Below are 17,174 nucleotides of genomic sequence, written 5' to 3' on the forward strand. Positions count from 1 at the left end.
AGGTTAATTGGCCTTTCCAAATTGCCCCTAGGTGTGAGTGTGTGTGTGCATGGTTGTTTGTCCTGTGTGTCTCTGTGTTGCCCTGCGACAGACTGGCGACCTGTCCAGGGTGTACCCCGCCTCTCGCCCGGCACGCCAGCTGGAGATGGGCACCAGCAACCCTCCCGACCCCACTAAGGGACAAGGGTGCAGGAAAATGGATGGATGGATGGAAATTGTCAGTACCCGGCTTATCCAGTGTGATGTTTTACAACTGTTGTTTAATTCCAAATGTACATCTAGACTGTGATGTACGTGTATAGAGTTAAGCTTACAGGTGTGTTTGGCTGTATTCATAACATTATATGAAAAAAAAAAACTGATCAAATCAGGATGATAACCTCATTCAGCTGATGGTGATGATATGGGCTTGTTTTGTTAGTCACAAGAATTGTGCACTTTTCGGACATGAGTTGAATATGAACTTCTCTGCGTATCAAAGCATTCTAGAATCAAATGTGAGTTCATCCATTGAACAGCTGAAACTTGTCCAAACAAAATGGGCAATGAAAATAAATCAAAATCTACAACAAGACACAATGTGTTCCAATGTGTCATAAAACCATTGTACGGAAGTGAATGTTGGCAAATTTCAATCAACCGAAGCAACACTGGGAAGAAGAATAGGCAGAGACGGCCAAAATACCCCATAACAATGGGTTAGGCTATAAAGGCAACAGAAGAATGAGTTTTTGAGTCGCTGCTTTTGTGTTTTAGGTTAGTTTTGCGAAGTTGTGACAAAGGGCAATATGTGTTGTTGTTGTTCTGAGGTTGTACTATCATAGATATTTTTCATCTGTTGGATGAGAGCGTTTATTTTCCATTTTAATTTCTTAAATCTCTTTTTTTCTTTGTTTTACCACAGCAAGCAGAAGTCCTACATTGACCGGTGCTGGAGTGAAGTGCGAGTCGGAGACTTTGTCCGTTTGTCTTGTAATGAAATCATCCCAGCTGACCTGTTGCTGCTGTACTCCTCTGACCCCCGTGGGGTCTGTTACATTGAAACTGCAAACCTGGATGGAGAGACCAACCTGAAACAAAGGCAGGTTGTGTCAGACAGTTCTCTAGAGGTAACAACCTATTTTAACTTAATCTGTTATAGATGACTTTACTTTGAGGGTTGTTGGTGGCAGGTTGGTTTTTAATAGTCCAAAAACTGTTAAAAGGAAATTCTTTCTTAATGAAAGTGTTCAGTGAAGATAATTATTTTGATAAGCTGAAAGTTCTGAGATGGTTTGCTCAGAAAACCGAAAACATAAATTGAATGGCACTTCTGACATCAGGGAACATAAATTAAAGTTGGTAGACATTACAAGATCTTTAATTGTGGTTAAATATCTTGTAATATCTTTAACCATTTTCAGTGGCTTTTATTTGTAGTCAACCTCTCCTCTGGACTAAATACATTATACAACCACCTTTTATTGCAGTTACAGCTGCAAGTCTTAGTTTGTGTCTCTACATCTTTAAATATCCAGGAAATACATTTTTTCTCCTTTGTTTTTTGCAAAATACCTCAATCGCAGTTGGATTGCATATAAAGCATCTATAAAAACACATAGGTATTTCGGTTGGAGTTAGGTTTGGTTGTATGCTTGGGCTTACATGTTTTGCTGGAAGGTGGACTTCTGTCACAGTTTCAAGTCTTGTGCTGCCTTCAGGGTTGTCCTCCATTTTGCTCCATGCATATTTTCCTTAACTCAGTCTAACTTTCTTGACCTTGCTGATGAAAAGCATTCCCATAGCACTGTGTGTCACCACTATGTCACCACTATGCCTCATGAGGATGTCGCATTCAGGGTAATTTGCAGTGTAAATTCCCCACCACACATACCATTATAAGACTAAAAGGTCAGACAAGGAATGCTTGCGGGAGACGGTGTTGGAGGTTTCAGCAGAAATGTGATAGCAGTGTGATTCCTGTTTTTTTTGTTTGTTTTTTGTTTTAATCTTAAGTACAGTTCATTTCTCAGTCATCTTCTGTTGCTGTTAGTTTCTCTACGTGACATGAGGTTTTACATTATTTTTAACACTTGGGGTTTTCCTTCATTTTCACTTTTATCTGCATCACAATAAATGGTATTTTAATTGCAAGCAACACTAATTTATTTGTATTTTTCAGCAACATGCAATTCAAAGTGCTTTGCATAATAACATAAAGCAACAAACAGAAAACATTGCATCGCACTGCCACAATAAAAACATCAAAAAAACAAAGGACTACAGGGTACAATTATTAATGCTCCAGTTGTTGTAAATTGGAGGCAACCCAAAACAAAGGAGTTTTTAGCCATGATTTAAAATAACTTATCATTTCAGAATTTTGCAGTTTTCTGCAAGCTCATTCCAGATTAGTGGAGCATAAAAACTCAATGCTGCTTCTCCATGTTTGGTTCTGAATCTGGGGATGCAGAGTAGATTTGACACATTGATTTGTTCTGTGTATCTAGCCAACGCTTGAATATGTTCATAGTCACCTGGTGACATTGTAATAAAGAGTTGCATATCGTCTACATAATTGTAGTTTTAGCAATTAGCCTCTCTTTTTTTTATAAAAATAATTTGTTGTCGCTTTCATCCCTATCATGCTGAGCCTTTGTGCATAGTTGATATAACTCTGTCACACGTTCTTGTTTTTCCGGAAATTACTATTTCCATTCCTTATATGCAGGTTGATATATTTACAGCACATGAAAAATATCTGCACACAAAGTAAAACAGTAAAACCTGAAATTTTAAAGGGATTTCAGCAAAACAGAATAAAGAAATATATCCAAATATAAATTGCAATGTCTTTAGCAAAGGCATTTTGAATGGGAGTCAGTGTCACTTGAAATCATGTAGAGCCAAAAATTCTGTATTCTAGAGTAAAGCAACAGTTTATGAGAGAGTTTGTGACCCATATGTGGTTGGTTTACAGTAAACATGATGGACTCCTAGATTAGACTACTTTCTATACAAGCTGTTGAATTGTTTTTTTTGCTACTACAGGGTTAAATTTAAAAAAGTAAAACCGAAAGTGAAAATGTGGGACATGTTCTCAGTTTGCAGGATTTTATTGATCTTATATAATATCAGAAACTAACTTTGGGGTTTTATTAACTGTAAGTCAGTCAGCATAATGACATGCAGCAAAGAAGAAACTAGTATTGTTGCAATTATTTGTATTTTCTTAGATGCGCTGATAGTTGTCAGTGCAACTCCATCAGGCACAGAGCTTCATTGCAGACACCATCTAGTGGTCATTGGGGGTGTTGCTCTAAAAGGCTTGCTCTCATCCCACACAGGAAGATTATACACAACCTTCTAACATTGTAAACTTCAATTTGTATTTTTACTAACATTATTTTAGTCGGTAGTAAACATTTGGATTGGGTAAATTTCAAATTCTTACATATCAGGTCTCAGATTGAAACTGCCTCTCAATCACTTAGTGTTTCATTTTCTGCTTCTGCGGGTCAGACATGAACTATAGCAACCTCTGATGTGCTTATCTTATAGGGCTCAGACTTCACACCAGAAAGCTTCCACAGTCGCATCGAGTGTGAGAACCCCAACAATGACCTCAATAGGTTCAAAGGTTACATGTGAGTCTGATTTTTTTACTTTGGAGGATTTGGAAGGCATCTGGCAGATACTGTAAACTTTATCATTGTGTCTATGTGTTTTATTTTGCTTACAGCGAGCAGTCGAGTGAGGCTCGGGTGGGCCTTCACAGCAGCAACCTTCTTCTGAGGAGCTGCACCATCCGCAACACCGAGACGGTGGTCGGCATCGTGGTTTACGCTGGTGAGACCACAGCATCCCTAAAAACAGACCTGCACTTTACAGCACTGCCTCTTTTATTTGTTCCCATTTAGTGACTTTGAAAGACTTTTTTGTGACAGACCAACACAGGTAGTCCAGTATTGACCTAGTGGTACATTAGGTGGTTATTCAACCTAGTGGTTATTCAACCCCCCTGAGTGTGGAGACCTATGTTCTGTTTGTGTTAGGGATATATTTCATTGCAAAAAGAGTGCTTTCTATAGCCATGAATCACAATTAATGTAGTTTTCCCAGCTTCTGACAACATGATTACGTGCTACACTCTACCTGCTCTGTGGACTGTAAAGCATTACTGTTTATTATGAGAAATTCTTGACTAAATACTTATTCCACTATGACTAAAGAGGTTAAACCAAAGAATGGCTCCTGCAACTCTGAATGCAGTGTACAGTCTAAACATGACAGAGGTCACTCAGACATGTCCTCCTCTTTGCTGTAAGCAGGGAGTTGCATTAAGCTCTAAAACTTAACTGTTTTCAGGGCTGATAAACATACCTGAATACAGAAAACCTTGTGTTGCTTGGATTTTCTGTCTCAAGTTATCAGTGTCTTAAATCATCGTGGAAGAATGCAGCTTACTCTTTTCACCAGTGTTGCTCATGGAGGTAAGACATTCCTTTCTTCAGGCCCTGCAAGTCTTTTAAACAGAACTTTTACAGAGCCAGTACAACAAACTGATAGTGCAGATGACCCAGCTGAGCCTAGTTTCCACTGTCAGACAGTATTATTCCTCTGTATTGGTGTATGGTCAACACATTGATTGCATGGTGCCCTGGTCATGTGGTTCTAAAAACCAAGACCACATCATCTACCCACCATTGCTTGGCACCTGGTATCAGGTGAGTGGTTAACTCCAAATATAATGCTGTGCATTATATACAGGCATTTTTACTTTGGTCTCATCTGTCTAAAGGACATTGTTCCATAAGTCTCACGGTTCATTCCAGTGCAGCCAAAGGACTTTTTGTCACTATCCTGATATATTAATTCAAAAATACCCTTGCCTTTCTGCTTAACATTCAGAATTGCAGAGAACCAAATTATCTGCTTTGTCTTTGTATGACTCAGGTCATGAGACCAAGGCCATGATGAACAACAGCGGGCCGAGGTACAAGCGCAGCCAGCTAGAGAAGCGTCTGAACACAGACGTCCTATGGTGTGTTGCCCTCCTCATCGTCATGTGTCTGACTGCAGCAGTAGGTGCGTAGCAACACGCAAAACACAACACACACTGAGAACAGTGGGTTCTGATTTCAGATTAACTGATATTAGTTTCTTCAGCTATTATTCTTTAGTGTGATGAGTAGGCCTGTTGCGATAAACGATAAATCAATTAATCGGACGATAAAAAAACCTATCGAGATCATTTTAATTATCGTCTCTTCCTGCCTTTTTTTCTTTCTGTTGATGACGCTGAATGAAAAAGGCTCAGCTCCGGTGCTCTCCACTGACCCTCCCTTCTTCATTTCCTTAGTCTAATGTCCAGCGCACATTACACGAGTTGTCGGCCCATTTTCAAACCCTGACATTAGCCGACAGAAATCCCAGGTATAACGGTTCGATCGGGTTCGTAGTGCCATATGGTGTCCAGCCACATAGGCACAAAATAACGGCTGCGAGTCCAGTTAACTAATTTTAAAATCAGGCATTAATCAATGCTTTACTAGAATCTACCTGTGATGCATGTGGCTATAGAGTCAGCGTAAAGTCCTGACTGAATGAAAATAATTATAACCTATTTATGTCACGTTAACGAAGAACAGCTGAAAACCTACCGGGTTCATCAACTACGGTAGCAATTTGGCTCCAACTCCTCCCCTTGTCATTTCTATATTCTTTGCACGAAACATTAAATATGTATTAATGTTATTTCCACATATCATCTCCGATGTCCGCTGGACTTCGGGTTGCGCCGTGTCAGCTGTTTGGGATTCCCCTCCGTAATTTCCCCTCAGAAAGCAGGAGGAGAATCTGCGCTCTGATTGGCTACCTGTCACATTCAGCGTTGAGCTCCCAGTCGGGGAAAACCCCTGATTTAGATCGGAGCGGCCACGACAATCTACCGTAACCCACCACACACTGCAGGATGATCGGTTAGATCGGCCAACGATCTAAGATTGTCATAAGGGGAAAATAGCGGCAAAAAATGGTGTAGTGTGAACTATTGCATTAGGTAGTCGGATGTGCCGGTTTTCTCCATTTAAATCTAGAGATTACTGAAGGGCAATACAGACTTCATATCTGCACTCTTTTGGTTGAAAGCAGTATTTATTTCCACTTTGGCTTTATGTTGTTTAGTTTTTATTCAAGTATGTTTTTTGTTAATGGAGACTGAGAATCCATTTTATTTTTGTTTTTGGTTGTTGTGTTTATTTAGTTTATCAGTTCCAGTGTTACGTGTTATTTTGAAAATAAATATCAGGAAATCGCATGTATTATTAGTCATTTCCATTAAATCAGTGTCAAAAGGTCTTGAAACAATATTATCGTTTATCGCAATAATTTCTTTAGACAATTAATCGTCCAGCAAAATTTGTTATTGTGACAGGCCTAGTGACGAGCTGCTCTGGGTTTTCTTTTTGCATTTTCAGGTCATGGCCTCTGGATGAAGAACTTTAGACATTCAGTGTTTCAGGTCGATGGGGAGATCTCTCCAGCCTTGGCTGGGTTCTATGTGTTCTGGACTATGATCATCGTACTCCAGGTGTGCTCAGAATGTTTATTTTAACTATCATTGACCCGTTTCAGGATAATCCAGTGCGCATTAGAACATTTTAAACGGTTCTAATTAAACTTAATGAATGTTATTCTTTTTCAGATCAAAATGTTTTACACATATTTGGCACCAATAAATAAATAAAAACTGCTGCCAGTTTAAGTTTTAAAAGGTCAGACTTTTATTAGAGAAGTTAATAACTGTGTACATGCTGAATATGTCGGGGGGTGTTTTTGATAGACTGCTCTTTATTGCATTGTGCAAGGGAGATAACGATGCGGCTGCTCTGATTGCTATAGGAAATAATCTTCTGAGAACTCTGTCGAAAGGTAACTAGAGGTACAATCTTGGGCCTAAACAAAGGGAGGAGTGTCAAAGCAGTTATTGATCTTCTGACTGAGCAGTGTTTGGTAGCAGAAGGACCATCTCTATTCCCTTGCAGTGTGGCTGACGGTAATGGAAATTGTGATTGTCAAGTGTTAATGATTTGTTTTAACCACCTGGGGAAGGCTTGTGACTGCACAAAACACTCTTTTTAGGTCGTTCTTGGAGAAGAGTAGGTGCTGGCATTGCTTTTACAGGCTCTCTTGGTCCATGTATGGCAAAAAGTGGATTTAGTTTTTTTTTTTTTTTTTTTTCCAATGATGGTTGAACAAATTCTGAAGGTAGAGTTGTGAATATGGTACCTTTTTAGAAATTTCATGGTTTCATCATAGCTTTTTGTAGAGGATGTGGTGTTTTTTGGCTTCTTCTGCTTTAGCTCCTGAATCATCTCACACCTGAGATTACATTGAAGAATCCAGGAGTACAGTTACCTCTTCTCAGTCTGAGGAAATAGTTTTTAACTGAACTGGGGACTCGTATTCAACGTGGAAGTAGAATCCCTCCATTTTTCTACGATGGATCTTGGTCTTGGACTTGGATGACTTTTATTCCAATAAACCAAATATATCAATTTCAGTCAACTGTAATTACAATTACATGAACTGTGTTCATTAAAGACTCAAAATTGCTTTGGATAGCCACATAAAGTGAGGTTAGAAAAATCTATTTTCATCATGTTTTTCTGTCCAACAGGTGCTGATTCCCATTTCCCTTTATGTGTCCATTGAGATCGTGAAGCTGGGTCAAATCTACTTTATCCACAATGACTTGGACTTTTACAATGAACAGTTAGACTCCAGAATCCAGTGCCGGGCCCTCAATATTACAGAGGACCTGGGTCAGATCCAGTACTTGTTCTCGGACAAGACGGGAACACTGACGGAAAACAAGATGGTGTTCCGTCGATGCAGCATTTTCGGGGTGGAATATCCTCACGTGGACAACGGTGAGATCTCTGGAATGTCTTTGCCACTTGTTGGTGAAAGATTGTTACTGCAGTGAGAAATGCAGTTGTGCTAGAAAATCTGTCTGTCTTGCTGACCTTTCTTTCTGTGTCTCAGCTCGGAGGCTGGAGGTGTACGAGGCAGAACAGAACGAGGCAGCCGGACACACTGTGACTCTGAAGTCAGCCTGCAGTGGGAAATCTTTGAGCTGCCGCTCCCTGAGCTGCAACCGTAGCTCTCTGTCTCTGCACACGCTCACTGCCGAGTCACCTGAGGAGGAGGACCAGCTGTCCAATCATGCTGCGGCGAGGACCGGTGCCTTCTGCAGCCGCATGGTCAGACTCTTGATCATACCATTCTGAGTTCATGATGTTTCCCATCTCAGATGGGAGGATTTTATCTCTGGGTTCCTGTCATACACTGATTTATTTCACAATGAGATCCTACACACTACCACCCAAATGTTTGGAAGCAAAATTGAATTGCTGTACCAGGAAGGATTAGTTTCACTGTGATGCCTGGAAACAAAATAGACCTAATTAATATATAATTATCCTTAACATGTGCTAGGATTGTTTTTTCTTAACTTTATTTTATGAAAAAGTAAAGTTTATTTGGCTTTAACAGCAGAATGGCTTGTATACAATGATCATTGTGGTTTTCTCTTGCACTTTTGTTGTGACCCTAATAATCTAAACTGTTAAATTAAGGTATTTATTCTATAATTATCAGAAGCATCAAGATGTAAATAAAGGAAAATTGATGAAATTAGTGCAGATCCATGAAAAAAAACAACCACTCAGAATTCTCCATTTACGGTTCTGTAACTGCTTCTTCTTCCTTAATAAGCATTGAACTGCCATGGCTACTTCAATGGTAACCGTCATGGTTACTATGTTGGTAATTATCAATCATGTAGTTATTCATTAAACTGAAAAGTAAGTGAGAAGTATTTCTGGGCTGAAGAATTTAAAGGGCTGTTAAAAAAATATGAACAGGAAATTTCAAAATAAAGCTCACAGGTAGCCTTCAAAAAACAAAGATGAGATGTCCTGGAGGTATGGTGGATTAGTTGATGTTTATTCGTGTTAACATCTGTTTCAGGTGTGTTGTTTTATCAGAATATTGAAATATTACAAAACTTCTGAAATGTCTTTTTCAAGTGTCGTTTTTAAAAAAAATTGTTTTTCTTAATTTCAATTGCAAAGCAATAGATTTGCTACTTGAGTTTTAGGATGACACAAGATGCTAACGCTGAGTTTTTGCTCAGGCGAAAGACGTGCTCCCGGACCCTGAGTTGGTGAGGAAACTGAACAGTCTTTGCTCCTCCACTCTGCGACTCAGAGACAGCTCCACTGAGAGCCTGTCCAGCCTGGAGCTCACCTACATCACCGACTTCTTTCTGGCTCTGGCCATTTGTAACAGCGTGGTGGTGTCTTCACCTAGCCAGCCCCGCCATGTAGTAGTGAGTAGAAACTATCCCGATTAAAGGTTTGGATCTTTTAATAGCAATGATTAAATATTCTGTATTCCTTACAGGTTCCAGAAGCCCAAACACCTCTGAAGTCTCTGGAGGAAATTAAGTTGATGTTTCAACGCCTCAACTTCTATTCATTCTCCACTCCCCAAATCAAAGGCAGCAAGTTATTCAATCGTGGGAAGACTGGCTCCTTCAACTTCAACACCCCTCCCAGCAACAGCATTGATGGGTCTAATCTGGCTCTGGACACCAGCCAAGAAACTTACACACTGAAGAGTAAAGTGGACTTTCCCGATAGGTGGGATGGGGAGGATTCTGCAGCGAGGCGGAGCCTGGAGGATCTGGAGAACTTAAGGGACTTGAAAGAAGACGGTGACGGGGCCAAGCAGAACGTGGACCTTGACAGAGACGTGCAGTCAGACGAGGACAGTGATGATGAGCTGCTGTATGAGGCGGAGAGTCCTGACGAGGCGGCTCTGGTCCACGCAGCCCGGGCGTACCACTGCACCCTGAAGGGCCGCTCGGCCGAGAGCCTGCTAGTGGAACTGCCGGGACTCGGCTCTCTGGTTGTGCAGCTGCTCCACATCCTGCCCTTTGACTCCAACAGGAAAAGGATGTCTGTGGTGGTCCGCCACCCCCTGACAGGACAGGTGGTGGTGTATACCAAGGGAGCAGACTCTGTCATCATGGACTTGGCTGAAAAACGGAGAGGTAGATAAAGATTGAAGAGACTGCTGAGAAAGACTCAGTTTGAGTTATTTTATGAGCCCATCAGGACTGCATGCAAAGTATGTCCAGTACATGGGCATACTTTAAAGCAGACTGACGTTTCTGCTTTTACTCTTTTCACTAATTATCGTAAAACCTGAAGTTTGGGTTTTCATCAGCTGTGAGACATAATTATAATCTAAAACCCCTAGAAAAAAAACATCACACTTATAATCTATATACAAGTTCCACTTTTGGAGCTGAATTCCAGAAACATCAACTTTTCAGCTTCTTCTTCTTCTTTACTGTGTACACTTTTGTTTCCAGGTTCAGAACAGGCTCAGGAGATCTACAAGCACATCAGGCAGCAGACCCAAAAACACCTGGATATGTACGCCAGAGAAGGCCTCCGCACACTCTGCATCGCTACAAAGGTGACGTCCTAATTGAAGGATAACAATTCTGTCTGATATTAGGTCTGTTGGTAAGACGTGATTTTCTTTTATGACGGAAGAGGCTTCTGCTACCCATCCAAACGATGGCCCCTTTGCTAACTTCATCTTGCTTGCATAAACAGGTTCTGGAGGAAGACGAGTATGAGGTTTGGCTTAAGAGACAACTGCTGGCAGAGAGCAGCATCGAGAACCAAGAGGAGCTGATGCTAGACTCGGCTGAGAGGCTGGAGAACGACCTCACTCTTCTGGGTAGGAGGCCTGACATTTTGACCTAATCTGAAGCAAAGCTGCAGAAGAGTGATGAGGGGAAATTTTCTCCTTGGTTATCATTGAGCTTATTAAACCTACTTACTCCATAAAGATTTTGAACATTGATGTTCATATCTTGTAAAAAGTGATTGCTGCAAATAAACAAAGGGCTGCCGGTCTTTACAATTGTCGGGCTGGTATCCATTGTGTCATCTTTCCTCATCAAAAGGTTTACGATATAATGACAAGTTTCGTTTGCGTCTTTGTCTGCTTGTGCAGTTGAATGCGCAGCACCCACCATATGACCGTTTTTACAGTAAAATTAACTGAAAAGGAATATTAAGCTTTTGTCTGGTTTTTGAAAAGCTCATAAGTTGTTTTGATGTCCATCATGGCTGCTTTCTGAAGAACATGACCTTGCGTGCAAAGAGTCAACAGTTTCTGTCTTCTAAACCCGTGTGTGCGTAGGTTGCACGGGGATCGTGGACAGGCTGCAGGAGGATGTCCCGGAGACAATCGAAGCCCTGCAGGAGGCCGGCATCAAAGTGTGGGTTCTCACCGGAGACAAACAGGAGACGGCCGTCAACATCGCCAATGCCTGCAAACTCCTCCGCTCCAACGACCGACTGCTGACCGCTAACTGTGGAAGCAAGGTCTGGGACTAAACATCTGCTGCTTGGAAGCCCATTTCAGGCGTTCAAACATCCACATCACTGTTCTTCTTTTTCCTTCAGGATGCATGTGCAGCCCTGCTTGAGGAGCTTTTAATAGAAGTCCGACGTGAAGAAGACGGGGAGGAGTCTTCCTTCCACAGCACCAGCAGCTTCATCCTGGTCATCGACGGCCGAACACTGGAGTGGGCTCTGCAGGACGAGCTGAAGGCCAGCTTCCTGGAGCTGAGCTGCAAATGTAAGGCGGTCATCTGCTGCCGGTCCACGCCGCTCCAGAAGAGCAAGGTGGTCCAACTGATCCGGGACAAGATCGGTGTCATGACGCTGGCTGTGGGTAAGAACACAGACGGGGCAACAAAATAACTACCAAAACAACATGAGAAAATTCATCTCGAGATGTTTTTGTGTTTTAAGGTGACGGAGCGAATGATGTGAGCATGATTCAGGTAGCGGACGTCGGAATCGGGATATCTGGTCAGGAGGGGATGCAGGTGAGAGAACGACAGGCGTTCAGCTGCTGCAGCTTTAACAGACACACCATGGCAACTCTCCTGAAGAGTCTTGAAGAAAAGAAACGTTTTTCTATCCCTTGGCTTCACTCCACAGGCTGTGATGTCCAGTGACTTCGCCATATCCAGATTCAAACACCTCAAGAAGCTGCTGCTGGTTCACGGCCACTGGTGTTACCACCGCCTTGCAAACATGATCCTGTATTTCATCTACAAAAATGTGGTAAGAGCTGCTCACCAGCTATGTGAAAAACAATGTCCTCTACCTGCTTTCTACCCAATTATGACACTGGCTTTTAAAAACTTATTCTGGAAGGAATTTGTAGATTAGAGTCTAAATGCTGCGTCCCTTTGTTTGTGTGCAGATGTACGTGAATCTGCTGTTCTGGTATCAGTTCTTCTGCGGGTTCTCTGGGAGCGTCATGATCAACTCCTGGGTGCTCATCCTCTTCAATCTGGTCTTCACCTCAGTTCCTCCCCTCATCTACGGCATCCTCGACCGAGACACGCCTGCAGATACTCTGATGAAGCTCCCTGAGCTCTACGGAGCTGAGGGCACCACCAAGGTGAACCCATGCATCTGAGAGACAGAGAGAAAACAGGAACAGGCAGTTTTAAGATTTGATATTTCTCATAAGCCTACGTATTTTCCACTCACTGAAAAACTCAGATTTTAAAAATTTCAACCGACATAAGATGAAGTTTAATCCATCTAATTTAATCCAGACCTGTTTGTTCTTGTGGGAATAAGAATTGTTCATGTCTCTATTGGTAGTTCCCAATTGTTGTTTTTTTTTTTTGTAAAATAAAAGATTTTAAAATGTTTCTACCTTCAATGTGACACATTTCCTATAGAATTAAAATGAATAATAACCAAAAAGGCTACAATAACCTTGTTGCACAGCCTTAAACTAATACTTTGTTGAGGCCCAATTTTTACTCAGTTTTCATATTTAGTCTTGTCAACAGATAAGCAGAAAATCTTTAGATTGCTCTAATTGTGAGGACATTTCTTGTCCAGGGCCATAGTAAAAACCATAGTAAAACTTTAACTTTCTACTGTTGAGGCAATTCTGTTATTGTTGTGGAGGAAAACTAGTGATGCTGAAGAATAAAATTTATCCTCATTTTCAGCTTTCTTGCCAGGTCCTTCTTGAAAAAGAGACTCTAGATTTTAATAAAGTTTGGTTAAATAAAGATTATCATTGGTGAAGCCTGAATGTTTTGGGTCAGATTTGATTGATATTAGGAACCCCACAGCATGATGTTGCCAGCACTATACTTCAGTGTTGGCATGTTCGTCTCCTGATGTGTTTTTGAAACTGCAGTTCATTAGTTATTCCTGGCTGAACCCCCTGCAAGATTTTGGCATATTTTAGTTGTGCTGTGATGCTCTTTTTCCCCCACCCCCAAGAAAAGGCTTGTTGCTACCTTTCTCCTTAGCATTGTCTAGACATGTGTGGAATGTATAAAATTGTTGGACATTCTGAAGCTCCTTCATTGTGGTTGCCAATTTCCTCGTAGGTTTCCAGATCATTTGCAATCTCATCTTTTCATCAGTTTTTTTTTTTTTAAACACTTTAACTTTCGTATTTCAAATGTTCCAATTTGTTCTTCAGCTATTACTGGCTGTCTTCACTTTGCCTGATGTAATGGATTTGACTCGTACCTTTGTATAAATCTTTTTGTTTTGTAAACTTTCATCTTAAAATATAGCTTAACATACAAATAGTCATATGCAAAGAAACTTATACTGGAACTGTTCAACTTTCTATATTGTTAATCAGATTTCCTATAAGTGGTTTTTAAATGGATCTTCAGTTAAATATTTCAATGATTAATTCAGTTATGCAACTAGGATATTGCAGGATTTCCTTCCTCTATTACGTTAGCTTTTCTGAGCTGTACTAGATCTGTGTCACACTAAAAGTGGAAAAGTTTGGTAAGGATTTATCATCCTCTCCTTTAACTTATGCAATAAAACCTGTAATTTTACAGTGGAGAAACATTTTAAAACCACTGTAAATGTGGAGAAAACCATAACTTAATGGATTTATTATCCATTATTGTCACCTTTCCATTTTTGTTCGTTGTAAACTTTCTGTTTCAGTTGAAGTCATGTGACAGTGTTGACCCACTGAAGAATGAACACTAGTGCACGTTGTTTGTTTGATTTATATTGACAACAAAATAGACTAACAGATCAAATTTCCTGCAGATCTACATTCCAGCCACGTTCTGGATCACCATCCTGGATGCCTTTTACCAAAGCGTCGTTTGCTTCTTTGTCCCTTATTTTGTAAGTTTTCTCTCTAAAACCTTTTATTGGTGAGTTCAACTCAGGTTGCTTCTCACACTTAGGATTTTCTGGCATTTTTATTTTTTTCTCCAGGCGCTGGCCGGGTCAGAAGTCGGAACGCTGTCATTCGGCTCGCCGGTCAACACCTCAGCTCTTCTCATCATCCTGCTGCATCAAGTCATTGAGAGCAACACCCTGGTGAGAGGCTCCACGATAAAAACTCCTCTCTGCTCTCCTCAGGGTCTGTGCAGGAATGTCTCTGCAGACTGTGGATTGAACCGTGTCCTCTTTGTGTGTTGCAGACGTGGATTCACATGCTGGTGTTGCTGCTCAGTGCCGTCTTGTATTTTGTCTTCGTGCTGCTCTACAGTGCCTTCTGCGTGGTCTGCAGCCACCCCACCAACCTGTTCAGGGTCGAAACAGTCCAGATGTCCCAGCCTCTCTTCTACATCATCTGTGCTCTCACTACCTTCACCGCTTTGTTACCAAGGTACAAAGGTGGCTTCCAGATGTTTTCAACATCACATCAGGAGCTAATGAGCTACGTGGTTCTACATCACCGTTCACGTTATGAGCCAAAACCGAAGCAGAACTGTGATTAGCAACCTGAGGAGTGACAGAGAGATCAAAGCAGGGTCAACAAAATACATGCAATACTGCTGTTGCACAGAATTGTCTTTTACAGGGGTTTAATGGCTAAAAAGTGTAAGAAAAAAAATGCATTTAACAACTTTACATGTATTAAAGACATGTCCATTGAGCTTTAGTGTAGTATTCCTTGCAGGAGGTTCAGTCAGGATTTCAGCATTATGTGCTAACTGGAACATTTAGGAAAATGACATGCTTGGAGTTAGAAGGCAGGTATAAACATCCCACAGCTTACAGTGAGGGTGATTAAATAAAGATTTTGAACATGCTTTGGGAAATTTAACCGTATTAATCAGGAATAACATTATAACCACCTGCCTAATAAGGTGTCGGTGCACTTTTTTCTCACAAAGCGGCCCTGACCCGTTTCTTAGCAACCCACTGAATGTATGCTCTGGTATCTGGCATCAGGATGTTGGCACAAGATCTATTAGGGTCTGTAGGTTGTGAGACGGTCCCTCTGTGAATCAGAAAAAAACAAACAAAAAAAAATTGCAATGCTTTCCATTTTCTGAATTGCAGTAGCTCTTCTAGAATCAGAATTAGTTTTGTGATTCTAATATATCAAGTAGGAGAATAAAAATTTTAATTTTGCTCTTTAATATATCGTTCCCACTAACAGGGTCTATGATGGAGACAGTATGGGATTTGACTTTAATCTGTAGAGGTAATAATCTTATGCCTGATTGGCGTAAATATGGATTTCATACTAAGGACCTTCTTCTCTTATCCAATCACATAATCTTGAAGATTAGGCCATTTTAAGTGTTGAGACAATAGCGCCACCTAGTGAGTCAAAGTTGTCATTTTATGGGGATTTGAAAATTTGCTTTTATCTTTTTTCTAAGGGAAATAATAAAAAAAAAAAAACTAGGAATTTTTTTTTCCTTTTATTATACTTAGTAATAGATTAAAAAATCAGATTCAACATCAATATTTGATATGGGACATTGATGTGGGAAATCTTTAATTTCCCACATCAGAGCTTGACTTTAAAATTTTACCCATCATCTGTAAAGCATGAAAAGTGTCTATGCAGGGTGCCTTGATCTGGAAAAATCTGGAAAAAAAATATGAAATTTTGATTTGTAATTGGTAGTATGTGTAGAAAGAGTCAGAGAAAATTGATACTGAGCACTGAACCTCTCCGTTCTCCCTTTTCTCTTCTGCAGAATGTTGTTCCGGGCTTTGTTCAACAGCCTTCACTCCTCTGCAGCTCTGAGAGCAGCTCAAAGGGATGAGGAGGCTGCACAGCGGTACCGCCGAAGGATGCAGCGCTGGAACTTAAAGCACACTGGCCCCAGCAACCTGCCGGCATGCGCAGATAATCCCGGACTGGAGCCCAGCGGGGACGAAGTGGTGTCCTGACCCCCTCCTCAGCAGACAGACGCAGAAGCTGACACTCTAACCAACGACTGAGATTTTTGGTGCAATAAAGTGTTAATCTTGGCAAAACTCTACGGCTTCTTACAGCTCAAAGAGGACCGATTCTGCCACGAGCTGTGAAATCCAACCAGCAGCTGAAAACCAGCCTCCGGTTTCAGCCACGAGGAAACTGGAACTGGACAGACTGGGACGCTAGTTGGATCGTGTTTACAGACATTCATCCGTACAATGTAGGAATTGTTACGACTCTTTACCTGCTCGGCTCGGGTAAATGAATTCCTTTTGGAGTCTGCCATTTATTTATTCCTGTAAAAAATTCAAGTTTTATGAGAATCAAGACTCAACTGGACAGACAAGAATCCAGTTGAATGAACACAGTCTGAATTATCTACACTTAATTCAGAAATGAACATTTTCAAAGGCTGACAGCACCGTTCCGGTGTTTATAAGTGCCTCATCACTACTTTATCAAGAAGAATAAAGACAATAATGAATTAAAGTGAATTGTGCAACATTTCAGAGGCTTTTCAGCATCTGAGCTCTTGACATTGTCTCTTCTTATGCCAGATTGAATGCAGTTTTATTTCATGTGATAATTCAGCTTTTGTACTGGACTTTGGTTCACTGATTAGTTTTAAACTGAAATAAAATTTTCACTCACTAAACTGCTCCAGTTGTGTCAATATTTCAACCTATTGTATGTGAAGAGCTTAACCCAAATAAAAAATTATCTTGTTATGGTCTGGCTCTTAAACCATAACAAATGAAAGGGAAGCAATGCATGGAATAACTTAAAAAGGAATTTATTTAACAAAAGTCATAACTGGTTGGGAAAGAAAGGGACAAAGGGAGAGAGTG

At 40.8% G+C, this 17,174-nt stretch overlaps 2 protein-coding genes across 2 annotated transcripts in view; one reads left to right on the plus strand and one right to left on the minus strand.

Annotated features, from left to right (window-relative positions):
- The window catches only part of commd8 (COMM domain containing 8), a 17,903-nt gene extending 17,567 nt beyond the window's left edge, over positions 1 to 336 (minus strand). Inside the window, exon 1 of the mRNA XM_008400299.1 lies at positions 295 to 336. Within this exon, the coding sequence (XP_008398521.1) occupies positions 295 to 336 (42 nt within the window). The remainder of the gene's footprint in view (positions 1 to 294) is intronic.
- Positions 337 to 458: 122 nt separating this feature from the next.
- On the plus strand, positions 459 to 16,984 carry atp10d (ATPase phospholipid transporting 10D). Its single transcript, XM_008400298.2, has 21 exons — positions 459 to 472; positions 905 to 1,109; positions 3,541 to 3,626; positions 3,722 to 3,828; positions 4,936 to 5,067; positions 6,459 to 6,571; positions 7,661 to 7,913; positions 8,029 to 8,246; positions 9,182 to 9,376; positions 9,451 to 10,102; positions 10,427 to 10,533; positions 10,677 to 10,803; positions 11,272 to 11,456; positions 11,538 to 11,808; positions 11,889 to 11,965; positions 12,081 to 12,206; positions 12,349 to 12,549; positions 14,202 to 14,282; positions 14,376 to 14,480; positions 14,585 to 14,772; positions 16,103 to 16,984. The coding sequence occupies exons 1-21, from the start codon at positions 459 to 461 to the stop codon at positions 16,296 to 16,298; spliced, it is 3,639 nt and encodes a 1,212-aa protein (XP_008398520.1). The 3' UTR covers positions 16,299 to 16,984.
- The last annotated feature ends 190 nt before the right edge of the window (positions 16,985 to 17,174 follow it).

The sequence above is a fragment of the Poecilia reticulata genome, linkage group LG22 (assembly GCF_000633615.1).
Source record: "Poecilia reticulata strain Guanapo linkage group LG22, Guppy_female_1.0+MT, whole genome shotgun sequence".
Classification (NCBI taxonomy): domain Eukaryota; kingdom Metazoa; phylum Chordata; class Actinopteri; order Cyprinodontiformes; family Poeciliidae; genus Poecilia; species Poecilia reticulata.

What these genes read in the sequence shown, in the direction of transcription:
- atp10d (XM_008400298.2), top strand. An exon ending in CGGCATCGTGGTTTACGCTG is followed by an intron (nt 3,829 to 4,935) that starts GTGAGACCACAG and finishes TGTATGACTCAG; the next exon opens with GTCATGAGACCAAGGCCATG. An exon ending in GAGCTGAGGGCACCACCAAG is followed by an intron (nt 12,550 to 14,201) that starts GTGAACCCATGC and finishes AATTTCCTGCAG; the next exon opens with ATCTACATTCCAGCCACGTT.